Below are 17,480 nucleotides of genomic sequence, written 5' to 3' on the forward strand. Positions count from 1 at the left end.
GTCCAGGCTGGTAGATCTAGGCAGTAACTAAGGTAGATGTTAACAACGCACGCACACACACTCACGAAATACATCATTCCGTTTCTTTTCCAAATGAGCGCCGTTGTGGCACAAACTGATGGTCGTATGGGAAACTTGTTTATGGCTCAATCACTTCCTAAGTGTCAAAGAAAATGAAACAAAAATGAATAAAAGCATTAACAAAATATAGTTACCACAACTTAATCATCTAATTGTACTGTATTCATATATGTCCAAGGTCTTGGCTAAATGACTCTATCATGGCATTGTGTCTAATGTCATATCTAGGGCGTTCCAACTTAGCAGTGTGCTGTTCTATGACACTTTCTTAAGTTGATAACTACATGATAAGTCTACAGCTGTATGGCACTAGCTTCGGACAGTCTAAAGGGATGACCTATGGACCTCTGGGGAGAAACTGGTGAGTACTGTAGCTGTAGCGTCAAAGGCCTCAGGGTACATTTTCAACTTTACTAAGGCTGGTATTTTGCTCATTAAATGTTCTGTTGTACGCGTGCGTTTATGCTTACACAAGCGCACATGCCAAGTGAAAAAAAACAAGTATCTTGGTAGCTGCAACCTGTTCAGAATGAGTCTGACGTCATCAGATATTTCCATGTCAATGCCTGGAGGTCAACAAGAATTGATGCCGACCTCAAGACATATGCTATGGGGACCTGTAGTAGTTTTACTACAAGTCACTGTTTTACACCATTGCAGTGGCGGTAGGTATGAAGGAGTCTATTTCATAGCTATGTTATCCACAGAGGACCTAACATCACAATGGAAGTACTCTATAAGCACTGAACCAGTCGCTCGCGGTGTGATCATGGTTCATGACTTCTAATAATGTTCCTCCTGAATGGAGTGTTGAATTTATTAGTGGCATGTGTGTTAACTATCAGGAAAGTGTTTTGGAGATTCCCTTCCACGTGTTGCAATCTAAGTGACTAGTAAGTCCTCTGTCAATAGCAATTTGAACTGTGAGGTCTCTAACCATCTTACTGATTGTTGCTGGACTGACAGTGCTGGCATTGGTACTGGTATTCAAGGGGACCAGTTATCCAACGAGAACACATAATAAGAGCATTTTACTAGTTGCATTGTAGTTGAAACTACACATGGCAAGAAATGATTATTGTTGCCATTTCTCTTAGAGGTGGAAAGTCCACTGGACTTCTTTTACGACCAGTGTGGTATCTCAGATATATTCTAAGGTTAGACCCGTCGAGGGGCCTGTCCACTCCTCTCTGTTCTCATGGGGAGTTCACAAATAGATTTATATCCTGCTCTGGCGGCCTCGTACTGTGTTGCACGTAGTCTCAACCCCCACACAGGCCTCGACGAGGCACATCATGGCTGGGCTAGAACTCCCCCCCTTTATATCTCGGGACCCCCCCCACCAGTGGTTGGTGTTGGTATACGTTGGTATACGAGTGCTTCAAAACGCTCAGGTTGTTGAGGCCTGTCAGTCACCACAGCGTCTGCGTGTGGCAACCGTTTCAGTACCTGCGAACTGAGACAAGGATATCTGTCTGCGGTATCGCACAGTGTTTCAACAGTAGGAGTCATCGGGTCAGTTGCGGAACTGATGCTGTGAGTGTCATTGTAAGGAGTTTCAGTCCCCCACAAAGCGGAAAATGTATCATCGGAAGCCCAGTACCTAGAGGTCATGTGTAGTTTAGTACGGTACCCTGCGTCACCACTTTATTGCTCCAGACCAGCGCAAGGGGGAGTTAGAGCACGGATTATGCTTTTGGGTCCTACTGTGTCTCTAACGGACAATGAATGGGCGACATAAACCTAAATATAAACTGATAACTGTGCACGACTTCAGTATTACTTCTTAAAACTGTTGTTACACTGTTTTTTTGTTTGTTGTTTTTTAAAATTATTTTGCTCTTACTGTATGCCACTCTTGACCGGTCACGTTGTACAGCGCCTAAGTGGTGCAACGGTCTATGGCGCTGCATAGCAGTGCAAGCTGTATTGCTACAGATGCTGGTTCTATACCTGTTCTGGCCTTGACTGGGAGACCCAGGAGTTAACTGTAGGTTTTTGGTTTCTCTCTACTTCTAAATAACAAACTGGCTTTATTTACAAATTAGTTACAATGTCTCGCCCCATGTTCAAGAATGGCTTTTTTCCTTGCTAATTTTACATTATTTGAAAATGAAATCATCTCCAAAATAGTTATTTTTTAAACAAAGCGATTATTATTAGTATTATTATTAATTTAAAATTATATAAAAGCCCCTTGGATATTTTCACAGATATATTATTAACCCTGTTATTAGCAGGACAATATATTTTGGCCATATTGCTCATGTCTCCTGAGCGGCGTACAATGGTATTGCCTTGCTGTATCCACTGAAAGCGCGCGAGGTTCAAGGCACGAGGGTAGGGGGCACGGGATTGGCCACAGAGCCACACACAGAAGACAGACCTAGCCCATGGGGAAGGAAGGAAGAGGAGGAGGAGGGAGGGTGGACCCCCACTCTGCCACACTGGGTAGCACAGAGGGACAATTTAATGGGCACTGCACTAATAATGGCGCTGACGAGGGAAACGTTCCCGCTGTTCTAGCAGGTAACTGGACAATAGACTTACCTTGATGGAGGGTAGGGGGAGAATTCCATCGTCAAATGTATTTCTAAGTTAATAATAATAATACTTATGTATCACATCAGACTGTGATTGGGAGTCCCATTGTCATGCCCTGACCTTAGAGAGCCTTGTTTATTCTCTATTTGTTTAGGTCAGGGTGTGACTTGGGTGGGCAAATCTATGTTTCTATTACTTTGTTGGCCTAGTGTGGTTTCCAATCAGAGGCAGCTGTTTATCGTTGTTTCTGATTGGGGATCATACTTAGGCAGCCTTTTTTCCCACCTTAGATTGTGGGATCTTGTTTTTGTATAGTTGCTGTGTTAGCGCTACAAAACTTTACATGTTGTTTATCTTGTTTTTTGGTGTTCATTTAATAAATGTATGATGTACGCTGCACCTTGGTCCAACCATTCCATCAACGAACATAACACCCATAGGGCGGTGAACAATTGGCCCAGCATTTTTCTCCCTCTAAAAATAGATAAAATGTATAGATAACATATTATTTTGGCCTTTATTCAGATTACAATCGCTCACTTTTGTTTTTTTGAAAACGAAATAACCTCCAAAAAAATCGTTATATATTATCAAGTTGATGGCACAGTCACATAGCCAGCAGCTACATAAAGCTGAGTGACTCACTCATTCATGGCTTTGGGTCAAAATAAATAAGTACCAACATTCTTTCTGATAGTCTTTAATAAATACATGTTTTGGTTATCCTGACCTGGACACCATGTACATTATTATAATAACCCATTATGGGCTATTAGCAGAACAATTTACCTTTACCAACACCTCTCTGTAGTTTGACACTTTGTGGCGCAGCTGTCTAAGTCACCACATCACAATGCAAAATACGTTGCTACAGATACCTGTCCTGGCCTCCACCGGGAGACCCATGAGGCAGCTTTTGGTTTTAATTTAGAATCCTCCAATCTTCTATATGTAATTACTGCCGGAGAGTCACATATTTTTCGATATACTGTAGGTGGCCTGAGTCTCACTAGTGTTGAGTAATGTGCTGTTACAAGTGGTGTAGGTCTTATTTATTTAAAGAGCATATTGAATTTAGAAGCAATAGAATTTGATAGCCTACAACTATTTTAGCACAGTTTTGCGCTGCTCTGAGACAAGCATGGGGACTGGTCTTTATAAATCAATGCGATTTTTATTTTCACTGAACCTCTGTTTTGGTATTGGTTAGACTAGAATTATGGTGCACAAATGTTATGCTCTTAGTGTAACCTTTATTTAACCTGGCAAGTCAGTTAAGAACAAATTCTTATTTACAAGGACATCCTACTCCTTTCTCCCCGTTGGGGAATTGAACCCCAGTCTCCCGTGTGCCTGCACAACAGGGGATACTTTAGCTAAATAGCCCGGTACTGTATAACCTACACCCAACCGTAACTTTGTACAGCACCATATTTTCCATTCCATCCTAATGGAAATGGAGGGTTTTTCGTTTTTCTTGGAATATAAACACCATAATATTAATCAAATTAATCCCAAACTCTAAAAATAATTGGAAACACAGGAAGAACAAGACTAAATAAAATGCACTTTATCCAGTATTACATGTTATTAACATGAAGGAACTAACCACAAAGGCTTTTCTATTGATGATGTTGCTATAGATACACTATGTTTTCTATACGTCTGATAAATGCTATTTTATATTTTATTTAAAAAAAATAAAACAAAATTATTTGTGATGTGGTTACAATAAAGAATGTAAACAAGATGCTGTATTTTTATTTACAGTAGTGATGGACAGCTGATGGCATTTTGAAAACAGGTTTTCAAACACTTTTAGCAGGGCACTTTTAGTAATAGCCCGATTAGCATGACAATGGACCCTTTATTATCCAGCTACTGTAGGTGTGAACATCCCCCTACCTACAATGTATTCGAAGCTTAACTATTAAGTACTCTGAAGTGTTACATTTCTAACTGAAAACAGCGGTACAGTATTTCTTCATCAACAAAATAACTAGAAAAAAAGACATTCAAAATGCAGATGGTTATTTAAACTACATTTTAGTTGCACTTCCACCCAGCTCCACAACCACAGGTAAAACCTTGCTGAGATGATCAATGTATTTGTTGCATTGTAGCTTTACAATTTCTCTAGCCAAAACGTCTTGATGGCCTCAAAAGTTTGGACACACCAACTCATTCTAGGGTTTTTCTTTATTTTGTACTATTTTCTACATTGTAGAATGATAGTGAAGACATCACAACTCTGAAATAACATGGCATCAGTTAATTAAGAACAAATGTATATTTACAAGGACAGCCTACTTCTTCCTCCCCATTGAGGGATTGAACCCCGGTCTCCTGCGTGCGGTGAACTACACAAAGATTATTCAGCTAAATAGCCCAGCACTGTAGACTACTCAAGACCGTCACGTTGTAGAGTGCTATATTTTCCGTTCCATCCTAACGGAAACCCAGAGGGTTATTTGTTTTACTTGGAGTAGAAACACCATAAATGTAAGCAAGTACCAGTCAAAATCTTGTATACACGTACTCATTCCAGGGTTTTTCTGTATTTTAACTTTTTTCTACATTGTAGAATAAAACTATGAAATAACACATACGGAATCATATAGTAACCAAAAAAGTGTTCACCTGTATATTTATATTTGTTTAAGTCAGAAGGTTACATACACTTAAATTGGAGACATTAAAATTCGTTTTTCATCCCCTCCACAAAATTATTGAAAAAAAGTAATTGCTTAACCTCTCTGCGCATTGAACCCGCTAGCGGGCTGAAATTCCACAACATATGGTGATCGCTACATAAATAGTCATATTAAACATTCATGAAAATACAAGTGTCTCACATGTATCGAAAGCCTAGAATTTTGCTAATCCAACTGCGTTGTCAGATTTAAAAAAGTATTTACTGCGAAAGAATACGGTGTGATTATCTGAGCAGAGAGCCCAATAATAAAAACATTTTTTTAACCAGCACAGGCGTAACAATCACAAACGGCATTAAAATAAATTGTTTACCTTTGACGATCTTCGTCTGTTTGCAATTCCAATGCTCATTGTTACACAATGAATGATCTTTTGTTTGATAAAATCCGTTTTTATAGCCTAACACAAAACATTTTGTGAACCGCTTGTGTCGTGAATTCCGTCTCATTCCATGTTCGACGTCACATTCCAGGTAAATAACCCACACAGAACGTGACTTTTCCAGTCATGTTTGGTTTCACTGCAATCAACTGGTTTGTTTGTAACACAATCAAACGTGTTGGGCCATTTCGCGGGACGTATTGACTGAAAGAAACCGATTTGAAGACAAGTAATGTCATTGTGCACCAATGATTTGCCCGCTGTTTTGTTGATTGATTGTATTTTAACCCAATGACCACTGATCGTCTTGAAATCTAGCTGGGTAGATAGCCAATGAGCTGAGGTAAACGACAATAGGCCATGTTTATGTGTTGCAAGACCAACCCATGTAGTAAGCTCCAGCGTAACGAGTAATTTGCTATTGAAGTTTCATACCGGTAGGAGAAACAGATATTACGCACTGCATTGTTTGGTAAACGCGCAGATTCAGCTGTTTATATATCAATCATTATGGCGACTAAGTCAGGGAAAGCTAAATCTAAGTCTAGATGTACAGATGTACACACAATTTTAGAATAAATTGATTGGGAAAGTGAGACCGATTGTTGTAGGACGATTCATTTAGCGATTGTGGAGGAATATTTTTGAACGGGAGAGGATATCGTTTTGGACTGGTAAGTTCTTATCATGCATTGTTTGAAATTAATAATATAAAATATTATTTGTTCGCCTTATAGATAGATTATATAGATTTTTTTATATTTTAAAAGCAATATATAAACATGTAATGTCATGAAATGTGAGATGCGTGTCTGCCGCCCCACCCCAACCCACATGAAATTGAGTTGAGTTGAGGGGAGGGCAGGCCCACAACACTGGCCAAAGTGAAATGGAGACAGTAGATACAGCTGGTCTGTTGTAATATAATAAAGACAGTAGATCTAGCTGGTCTGTCATAATATAATGGAGACGGTAGATCTAGCTGAAATGTCATAATATAAAAGAGACAGTAGATCTAGCAGGTCATAATAATATATTCAACCTTATGTTCCCTGTACTCTCTATATATATATCTGTTTATTATACCTGTTGATACAGGGCTCATATATTCTAACTAAACATTTTCTTTCACAGTGACACTGACTCCGAATGGAGTCTTATCCGGTGTCCTGTGTGAATTTAAGTATGCTCTCTCTAATTCTCGGAGGACCTGAGCCCTAGGACCATGCATCAGGAATACCTGGCATGATGACTCCTTGCTGTCCCCAGTCCACATGGCCTTGCCGCTGTTGCAGTTTTGCCTGCAGCTATGGAACCCTAAACTGTTCCTTTTTACTCTTGAGGTGCTGTCATGTTGCACCCTCTACAACCACTGTGATCTCCACCTGGCACAGCCAGAAGAGGACTAGGTTTCTTCGTAGGTTGTTGCCTCTCTAGGGAGTTTTTCCTAGCCACCGTGCTTCTACACCTGCATTGCTTGCCGTTTGGGGTTTTAGGCTGGGGCTATATAAATAGATTTGATTTGATAGAGGACTGAGGGTCTTCCAAATATTCAAAGTGTGTAAATAGTTACCCATGTTTTTTGTAAATGTATATATACATACATACATACATACATACATACATACATACATACATACATATATATTATTTTCCCCCCCATTTTTTAAATGTTTTAATTATTTTTCTCAATTTTTGGGGGGGCGGGGTGTGTTAGAATACCATTTTGGTATTTTGTATATAGTTATTTGTTTCAAAATGTATACCTTCACCAATTTGGCCACTTGGGTACATTTGGGCTACTTGTGTGGGACACCTGGGTGACTTCATGATAAATGTCATGTAGCACACTCATTTTGGAAGTTATCATTCTGAAACTTTGCACAAGTACTGTTGCCCTCTTATATTTTTCACTGAAATTGTCCCCATCATCCTATCTGAATGTTTGTTTTATCTTGTTCATTTTAAAGATACAAAAATTGTTGTTTTATCTAATCCAGATCTATTGTGTTATATTCTCCTACATTCAATTCACATTTACACAAACTTCAGAGTGTTTTATTTCAAATGGTACCAAGAATATGCATATCCTTGGTTCTGTGCCTGAGCTACAGGCTGTTAGATTTGGGTATGTCTTCAGGCAGAAATTGCACAAAGTAGGGGGGAGCTCTAAGACGTTATTAACAAACTATAGGTTTGGCAAGTCGGTTAGGACATATACTTTGTGCATGACACAAGTAATTTTTCCAACAATTGTTAACAGGCATATTATTTCACTTATAATTCACTGTATCACAATTCCAGTGGGTCAGACGTTTACATACACTAAGTTGACTGTGCCTTTAAACCGCTTAGAAAATGATGTCCTGGCTTTAGAAGCTTCTGATAAATTATGTCAATTGGAGGTGTACCTGTGGGTGTATTTTAAGGCCTACCTTCAAATTCAGTGCCTCTTTGTTTGACATCATGGGAAAATCCAAAGAAATCAGCCAAGACCTCAGAAATGTTTTCCCAAGGATGAACAAGTCTGGTTCAAGCAATTTCCAAACGCCTGATGGTACCATGTTCATCTGTACAAACACCATGAGACTACGCAGCTGTCATACCGCACAGGAAGGAGACGCGTTCTGTCTCCTAGAGATTTTTGTGAAAAATGGGGAGGCTTGCAAGGCGAAGAACACCATCCCAACCGTGAAGCACAGGGGTGGCAGCATTATGTTGTGGGGGTGCTTTGCTGCAGGAGGGACTGGTGCACTTCACAAAATAGATGGCATCATGAGGCAGGAAAATTATGTGGATATATTGAAGCAACATCAAGACATCAGTCAGGAAATTAAAGCTTGGTTGCAAATCGGTCTTCCAAATGGACAATGACCACAAGCATACTTCCAAAGTTGTGGCAAAATGGCTTACGAACAACAAAGTCAAGGTATTGGAGTGGCCATCACAAAGCCTCAATCCCATAAAACATTTGTGGGTAGAAATGAAAAAGCCTGTGCAAGTAAGGAGGCCTTCAAACCAGACTTGGTTACACCAGCTCTGTCAGGAGGAATGGGCCAAAATTCACCCAACTTATTGTGGGAGGTTTTTAGAAGGCTACCCAAAACGTTTGACCCAAGTTGAACAATTTAAAGGCAATGCTACTAAATACTAATTGAGTGTATGTAAACTTCTGACCCACTGGGAATGTGATGAAAGAAATAAAAGCTGAAATAAATCTCTCAACTTTTATTCTGACGTTTCACTTTCTTAAAATAAAGTGGTGATCCTAACTGACCTAAGACAGGGACTTTTTACTAGGATTAAATGTCAGGAATTGTGAAAAACTGAGTTTAAATGTATTTGGCTAAGATGTATGTAAACTTCCGACTTAAACTGTAACTCACCACCTGGATTCGGTCTTATGCAGCAAAATTTGAATTTCTGTTTTTTACATTGGATAAAAGTAGAGACTCACAGCTACAAAAAAATGTTATATCATACACTGCATTTGAGGAAACAATGGGAAAGTAATTCTGCTTTGAAAGTTGATAAACTTTCAGAAAACCGTCTGTTTTGGTACTACAATTTTCTACACCCATTCAGCATTAGCCCCACCCATATCTTTAAGGGTTGATCGGAGCATTCTTTACTAACTTTTCAGCTACATCCAGACATCGAGAGAGAACAGGTCACTGAACATTACTTGCCCTAGCAGAGCTGGTTAGGCTGTTAAGTTATCCAGAGCGCTGATGACTGCAACTGTGCTGTCAGATTGTCTGTTGGTAATTTCAGAGTGTTTCGCGTTCAGAGCGCACACTGGATGCTGTGGCCAATAAGTAGGGTTGATCCGAAAGCTCTGACCTCACAACAACAGTCAAGCACCCAAGCTAACTGGCTGACATTGGCTAGCTACTTCCAGGCAAATAATGAGATAACACCCCACTCTGACCATTTTACTCACCCTAGCAGAGCTGGTTAGGCTGTTTTCATGTTGTAAAGAGCGTTGGTGAATGTAACTTTGCTGCTGGCAACAATTGAATTAGGCTTTGTTGCCGACGTTAACTTACACCAGACATATTCAACGGGTGTTGAGCATAAAAATGAATCAGTTTTTCTGCACTCTGGCACACTAAGACGAGAGTTAAGGTAAACTATGAATCCCAATGCATGACGTAACGTTAGTTAACGGGCCAGCCAGCTAACGTTAGCTAATAATTATCCAAGATGGCGTAGCAGTCAGACGTCTTGTCGTGTCGTGTCCCTTGTATATATCGTTTTGTTACATATTTTTCTTCGCATATCTTTTAAAACATTTTACTAAACCTCAACATCTAAATACTCTCCTGCAACCCGCCTCACCCAATGTAGCGTGGATCTGCTTTTTTTTCCTAAAGTATTTACTTCGGATCCGGAACCCCTCAACTGAAGCTAGCCAGCTAACTACCAGCTATCAGTCAGCAAACCATTGCTAGCAGTCATCAGCTAACCTTTAGCTCGGAAAGCTCTCGCCAGTTCGAACAACGCGACTCTAACCAGAGCATAACGGACCTATTATTTTTATCCCCGGATTCCCACCGCAAACGGAACATTTTCATCTGGATCTTCACAACTAGCTAACTAGCTAACCGCAACCCCGGATGACTACTCCTGGCTAGCGTTTCCATCTACTTAGCTTGAAGCTAGCCCGGCCAGAGCTCCTGTGCTACCACTGAAGCATACTCCTGGGCTACAATATCCGGACCCACGACCGGTCTATCGATGTCACCGCATGAAGAGGCATAAACAGACATAACCCCATCGCGATCCCCCCTTGCTATCTGCTGCTGCTTGCTATTTCGGCCTGCTAACTGCTAGCCTGCCCCGGTCTACTAACTGCTAGCTTGTTTAGCCCCGGTCTGCTAACTGCTAGCTTGTTAGCACAGGCCTGCTAACTGTCTGAATCGCCGCGTCCCCAGCCAGCCCAACCACTCACTTGACCTATATTTATTTTCAATCTCTTTTCGATTTTTAATTCGATAATACCCTCCGGTAACCTGCCTCACCCAATGTGATACGGAATCGCTATTATTTTTTATTTTTAGAACACATTCAAGAACCTCCAGAAGCTAACCAGCTAACTAGCTACAAGCTATTTAGCCACTGGTAGCGGCTTTTACCTTCTGCACAACCAGCCAGTTTTTTTTAGCCTGGATAATACTCGCCAGTCTAGCTTCCCTGTCCCATCTACCGCTGCCCCCTGGACACTGTGATCACTTGGCTACATAGCTGATGCCTGCTGGACTGTCCATTAATCACGGTACTCCATTGTTTGTTTATGTTTTTATCTGTCGGCCCCAGCCGCACTCAGGCTCTGTGTGTAGTTAATCCGACCCTCTCTGCCTAGTCAACGCCATTTTACATGCTGTTGTTGTGCTAGCTGATTAGCTGTTGTTGTCTCACCTACTGTTTTAGCTAGCTCTCCCAGTCAACACCTGCGATTACTGTATGCCTCGCTGTATCTCAAATGTCAATATGCCTTGTATACTGTTGTTCAGGTTAGTTACAGTGCCTTGCGAAAGTATTCGGCCCCCTTGAACTTTGCGACCTTTTGCCACATTTCAGGCTTCAAACATAAAGATATAAAACTGTATTTTTTTGTGAAGAATCAACAACAAGTGGGACACAATCATGAAGTGGAACGACATTTATTGGATATTTCAAACTTTTTTAACAAATCAAAAACTGAAAAATTGGGCGTGCAAAATTATTCAGCCCCTTTACTTTCAGTGCAGCAAACTCTCTCCAGAAGTTCAGTGAGGATCTCTGAATGATCCAATGTTGACCTAAATGACTAATGATGATAAATACAATCCACCTGTGTGTAATCAAGTCTCCGTATAAATGCACCTGCACTGTGATAGTCTCAGAGGTCCGTTAAAAGCGCAGAGAGCATCATGAAGAACAAGGAACACACCAGGCAGGTCCGAGATACTGTTGTGAAGAAGTTTAAAGCCGGATTTGGATACAAAAAGATTTCCCAAGCTTTAAACATCCCAAGGAGCACTGTGCAAGCGATAATATTGAAATGGAAGGAGTATCAGACCACTGCAAATCTACCAAGACCTGCCGTCCCTCTAAACTTTCAGCTCATACAAGGAGAAGACTGATCAGAGATGCAGCCAAGAGGCCCATGATCACTCTGGATGAACTGCCACAAGCCACCTGGGAGACACACCAAACATGTGGAAGAAGGTGCTCTGGTCAGATGAAACCAAAATTGAACTTTTTGGCAACAATGCAAAACGTTATGTTTGGCGTAAAAGCAACACAACTGAACACACCATCCCCACTGTCAAACATGGTGGTGGCAGCATCATGGTTTGGGCCTGCTTTTCTTCAGCAGGGACAGGGAAGATGGTTAAAATTGATGGGAAGATGGATGGAGCCAAATACAGGACCATTCTGGAAGAAAACCTGATGGAGTCTGCAAAAGACCTGAGACTGGGACGGAGATTTGTCTTCCAACAAGACAATGATCCAAAACATAAAGCAAAATCTACAATGGAATGGTTCAAAAATAAACAAATCCAGGTGTTAGAATGGCCAAGTCAAAGTCCAGACCTGAATCCAATCGAGAATCTGTGGAAAGAACTGAAAACTGCTGTTCACAAATGCTCTCCATCCAACCTCACTGAGCTCAAGCTGTTTTGCAAGCAGGAATGGGAAAAAATTTCAGTCTCTCGTTGTGCAAAACTGATAGACATACCCCAAGCGACTTACAGCTGTAATCGCAGCAAAAGGTGGCGCTACAAAGTATTAACTTAAGGGGGCTGAATAATTTTGCACACGCCCAATTTTTCAGTTTTTGATTTGTTAAAAAAGTTTGAAATATCCAATAAATGTCGTTCCACTTCATGATTGTGTCCCACTTGTTGTTGATTCTTCACAAAAAAATACAGTTTTATATCTTTATGTTTGAAACCTGAAATGTGGCAAAAGGTCGCAAAGTTCAAGGGGGCCGAATACTTTCGCAAGGCACTGTATCATTGTTTTAGTTTACAATGCAGCCCCTAGTTCCACTCTTCATACCCCTGATACCTCCTTTCTCCCACCTCCCACACATGCGGTGACCTCACCCATTACAACCAGCATGTCCAGAGATACAACCTCTCTTATCATCACCCAGTGCCTGGGCTTACCTCCGCTGTACCCGCACCCCACCATACCCGTCTGCGCATTATGCCCTGAATATATTCTACCATGCCCAGAAATCTGCTCCTTTTATTCTTTGTCCCCAACGCTCTAGGCGACCAGTTTTGATAGCCTTTAGCCGCACCCTCATACTATTCCTCCTCTGTTCCGCGGGTGATGTGGAGGTAAACCCAGGCCCTGCATGTCCCCAGGCACCCTCATTTGTTGACTTCTGTGATCGAAAAAGCATGTCAACATCAGAAGCCTCCTCCCTAAGTTTGTTTTACTCACTGCTTTAGCACACTCTGCTAACCCTGATGTCCTTGCCGTGTCTGAATTCTGGCTCAAAAATTCTGAGATTTCCATACCCAACTATAACATTTTCCGTCAAGATAGAACTGCCAAAGGGGGAGGAGTTGCAGTCTACTGCAGAGATAGCCTGCAAAGTAATGTCATACTCTCAGCGATCACTGCCTCATTGCCTGTATCCGCTATGGATCCGCAGTCAAACGACCACCCCTCATCACTGTCAAACGCTCCCTAAAACACTTCTGTGAGCAGGCCTTTCTAATCGACCTGGCCCGGGTATCCTGGAAGGATATTGACCTCATCCTGTCAGTTGAGGAAGACTGGTCATTCTTTAAAAGTAACTTCCTCACCATTTTAGATAAGTATGCTCAGTTAAAAAAAAATGCAGAACTAAGAACAGATATAGCCCTTGGTTCACTCCAGACCTGACTGCCCTCGACCAGCACAAAAACATCCTATGACGGACTGCAATAGAATCGAATTGTCCCCGCTATATGCAACTGTTCAGGGAAGTCAGGAACCAATACACGCAGTCAGTCAGGAAAGCAAAGGCCAGCTTCTTCAGGCAGAAATTTGCATCCTGTAGCTCTAACTCCAAAAAGTTCTGGGACACTATAAAGTCCATGGAGAACAAGAGTACCTCCTCCCAGCTGCCCACTGCACTGAGGCTAGGTAACACGGTCACCACCGATAAATCCATGATTATCGAAAACTTCAACAAGCATTTCTCAACGGCTGGCCATGCCTTCCTCCTGGCTACTCCAACCTCGGCAAATCGCTGAAGTTGGAGACTTTTATCTCCCTCAACAACTTTAAACATCTGCTATCTGAGCAGCTAACCGATCGCTGCAGCTGTACATAGTCTATCGGTAAATAGCCCACCCAATTTTACCTACCTCATCCCCATACTGTTTATATTTATTTACTTTTCTGCTCTTTTGAACACCAATATCTCTACCTGTACATGACCATCTGATCATTTATCACTCCAGTGTTAATCTTCAAAATTGTAATTATTCGCCTACCTCCTCATGCCTTTTGCACACAATGTATATAGACTCTCTTTTTTTTCTACTGTGTTATTGACTTGTTAATTGTTTACTCCATGTGTAACTCTGTTGTCTGTTCACACTGCTATGCTTTATCTTGGCCAGGTCGCAGTTGCAAATGAGAACTTGTTCTCAACTAGCCTACCTGGTTAAATAAAGTTCAAATAAAAAATAAAAACAGTACACTTTAACTTGAAATAAATACTTTCTGTCGAGCGCATGTCTGCCAAGCTGTCATCAAGGCAAAGGGTGGCTACTTTGAAGAATCTTAGATATATCTTCATTTGTTTAACACTTTTTATTGGTTGCTACATGATTCCATGTGTTATTTAGTAAAAAAAAATGTAGAAATAACTTTTGACTGGTTCTGTATGTCATTTCGCAAAGTCTTGTCTGATAGCTTGAAGTTGCTTTGCCAGCATTCCGGCTCTCACTTCCGGGCTTTCTCCCGCATCTCCCGCTTCAGGAACATTTTGTTCTGGATCTCGTTGAGTGAGAGGGACACAGAGCAGCGTGAGGGATTCTCCTTCCTGTACATAATGCTCTCCTTAATTGCCTCTTTTATCACCTAGAGAGGTGGATGGAGGATGTGGAATGGATTAAAACACTGTATTAACCTACACATGTGGTTAGTCAATTGACCGTTAACAAGCAATCATAATGAATTCAAATGTGGTTATAGGTTAGATAAAAAAAACAATCAGCATAGGCCTACACACAGGCGTTTGATGTCCAGGGGACCCATAATTAGTGATGGATAACTGAGCAAATGCTGATGTTGCTGGAATGTTTAACATACATTAAATCTGGCTGGCTGAACTGACATTTACGTTGTTGAAATATTGTTTTACAGACATTAGTTCTGGCTAACCGAACTCACCACTATGTGGAGGGTGGTTTGAACAGGAGTCAGGATGCACATTACCATCTACCACATACAGTACTAATGTCATATTGGAAAACCACTTCAGTCACTGGCATTTTAGTTCTGACCGACTGAACTGACTTTTTGATTCGTGGGATCTTTTTACACACCCACACACAGTGCTTAAGAATCAATTTGACCTGGATGTTAAAAGCACTTCACGATAACGCACCAACCACAGACAAAACTAGTATGGCTCCGCATCAACATATTCCTGGCTCTTTAAAGAGCACTTAATTGTTCCAAAAACTGTCTGACCTAACATATTAGAGACGGCTGTACAGTAGGCAGTGGTGATGTTGTTGAAGGCTGAACATACCTCGATGTTGTTGAGCGTATTGAACTCCATGAGGTCGTGGAGTTGTGTGAAGGCCTGGTTTGAGTACTGGAAGTTAAACGTGGAGTACGGCGTCTCGGGGTCATCAAAGATGTCAAAGTCAGCCATCTTCTTCTCCTGTTCTGTTTCACGAGGCACTCCTTCAAACACACAGCAAAGGGATGATATTTATTTCAGGATGATAGGGACTATGACTAACTAATAAATGGTCATATACAGCTAATAATAGCCTATATCAAATGACTAATTCAGAACTACGTTTTTTTCTGCCCCAACTCCAGTGGATTACGCACTGTCAATCCATTTTAACAATGGCGAAGTTACGTGATGGTTAGTCATTTGTGACTCACCACCTGGATTCGGTCTTATGTAGCAAAATTTGAAATCATGTTTTTGACATGGAATACAAGTAGAGACTCAGAGCTACAAAATGGTATATTATACACTGCATTTTTGAGTAACAATGGGAAAGTAATTCTGCTTTGAAAGTTGATTAACTTGTAAACTCACTTTAGCGAAAATGGCCTTTGAATGTTTTGGTATCTAGTGTAGAGCTCTTCTTTGTTTACACCCATTCAGCATCATTCACACCCTATTAAGTTTTAGTTGAACCCATCTCGTTTCACTCTCTGAGTGTTCAGAGCACACACTTGACGCTCTGGCCAATGATTTGTTTACCTCTGGATAACATGAAAACAGCCTTACCAGCTATGCAGGCAACAATTTCATTCATGATACCGGCCATATTCAATGAGGGTTGTACACCTTAGCTTAAGGCATGTAGCTCAAGGCACCCTAGGAATGTAGCTTAAGGCACACCTTAGCTTAAAGCATCCTAAATGAGGGTACACTTGTCTTTGACTATACAGGGGATTAACAGACCAGTGATATAACCTACTCTCTCTCCTACACAGACATAAATATATCAGTGTATGACAACATGTGAGTGGCCCTCGTCATGAGGCCCTAAACACTATAATTCAGTGTGTGAGGCAGCGCAGAGGCCAGGCCAGTGTATATATGTGTTCCTATGGCTGATGATGTTTACCCTGTTTACACACATTGCTCTCCCAGCATAGTGAGAGATTCCCCCCATAGCACCTGGTCACAGATCTGCTCCTTATGGGTTCATAAATCACCCCACTAGGCAACTTGTAAAATACCAATCCCACACATGGCCCAGTTCTCCACTATAAACCCTCAACTTCCGTAGGGGAATATTCCCTATGGATAAACAGTCAGTAAGGGGCCTACTATTATGTATGGAATACATCGGAACAGACCAGACTTGATCGGAATACACTGGAATTGATCTAGGAACCAAAACCAAGATAGGGGATACCAGTCACTAAAATAACATTAATTATAGCTAAACATAGCTTAATTGAAGAGGAAATCACTTTCAAACAGGGCTCACATATTTCACATGTACACAAACATGTACAGACATACATATGGCATACACTGTACTTACCAGGGGCTTTGAACATCCTGAAGTTGATGTTGACCAGGACAAAATGGATGACAGTGGGGCAGTTCCGTTCCCCCTTTATTGGCTTGAAGATGTAGCACTCTTTCAGGCCCTCGCGGTCAAACACCTTGGGGTCGATCTTAGGGAATGGCAGCTTGTTCATCCGGGCCCACTTCTCAGCCAGCAGCAGCTCCTATATATATATATATATATATATATATATATATATATATATATATATATATATATATATATATATATATATATATATATATATATATATATATATATATATATATATATATATATATATATATATATATAAAAGACAAGTCAAAAAGTTCACATCTCGATTACTACGGAATAGTACAATGATTGTAACTTTTATCCTAACTCATAACTACTTAATCATCACACAAAATAATCTTCAATGATAAAATGAAATAAACATTTTAAAGCAAAGTACTGACAGACAGAGCTTAGCAGTACAATGACCTAACCTGAAGGGTGACCACA

At 40.8% G+C, this 17,480-nt stretch overlaps 1 protein-coding gene across 4 annotated transcripts in view; it reads right to left on the bottom strand.

The window, feature by feature from the left end:
- Positions 1-14,514: 14,514 nt before the first annotated feature.
- pla2g4ab (phospholipase A2, group IVAb (cytosolic, calcium-dependent)) overlaps positions 14,515-17,480 on the bottom strand; it is a 49,391-nt gene continuing 46,425 nt past the window's right edge. For all 4 annotated transcript variants that reach the window (XR_016495284.1, XR_016495283.1, XM_090232068.1 and 1 more), the window contains 3 exons: positions 16,968-17,157; positions 15,476-15,633; positions 14,515-14,799 (listed from right to left, as the gene is read on the bottom strand). Coding sequence is in view for 2 of the 4 variants with exons in the window: in XM_090232068.1 (XP_090088194.1) it covers positions 14,662-14,799; positions 15,476-15,633; positions 16,968-17,157 (486 nt within the window). In the remaining 2 variants the exon portion in view is untranslated. The remainder of the gene's footprint in view (positions 14,800-15,475; positions 15,634-16,967; positions 17,158-17,480) is intronic.

The sequence above is a fragment of the Oncorhynchus mykiss genome, chromosome 4 (genome assembly GCF_057628025.1).
Source record: "Oncorhynchus mykiss isolate SJ-2025 chromosome 4, ASM5762802v1, whole genome shotgun sequence".
In the NCBI taxonomy this organism is placed as follows: Eukaryota; Metazoa; Chordata; class Actinopteri; order Salmoniformes; family Salmonidae; genus Oncorhynchus; species Oncorhynchus mykiss.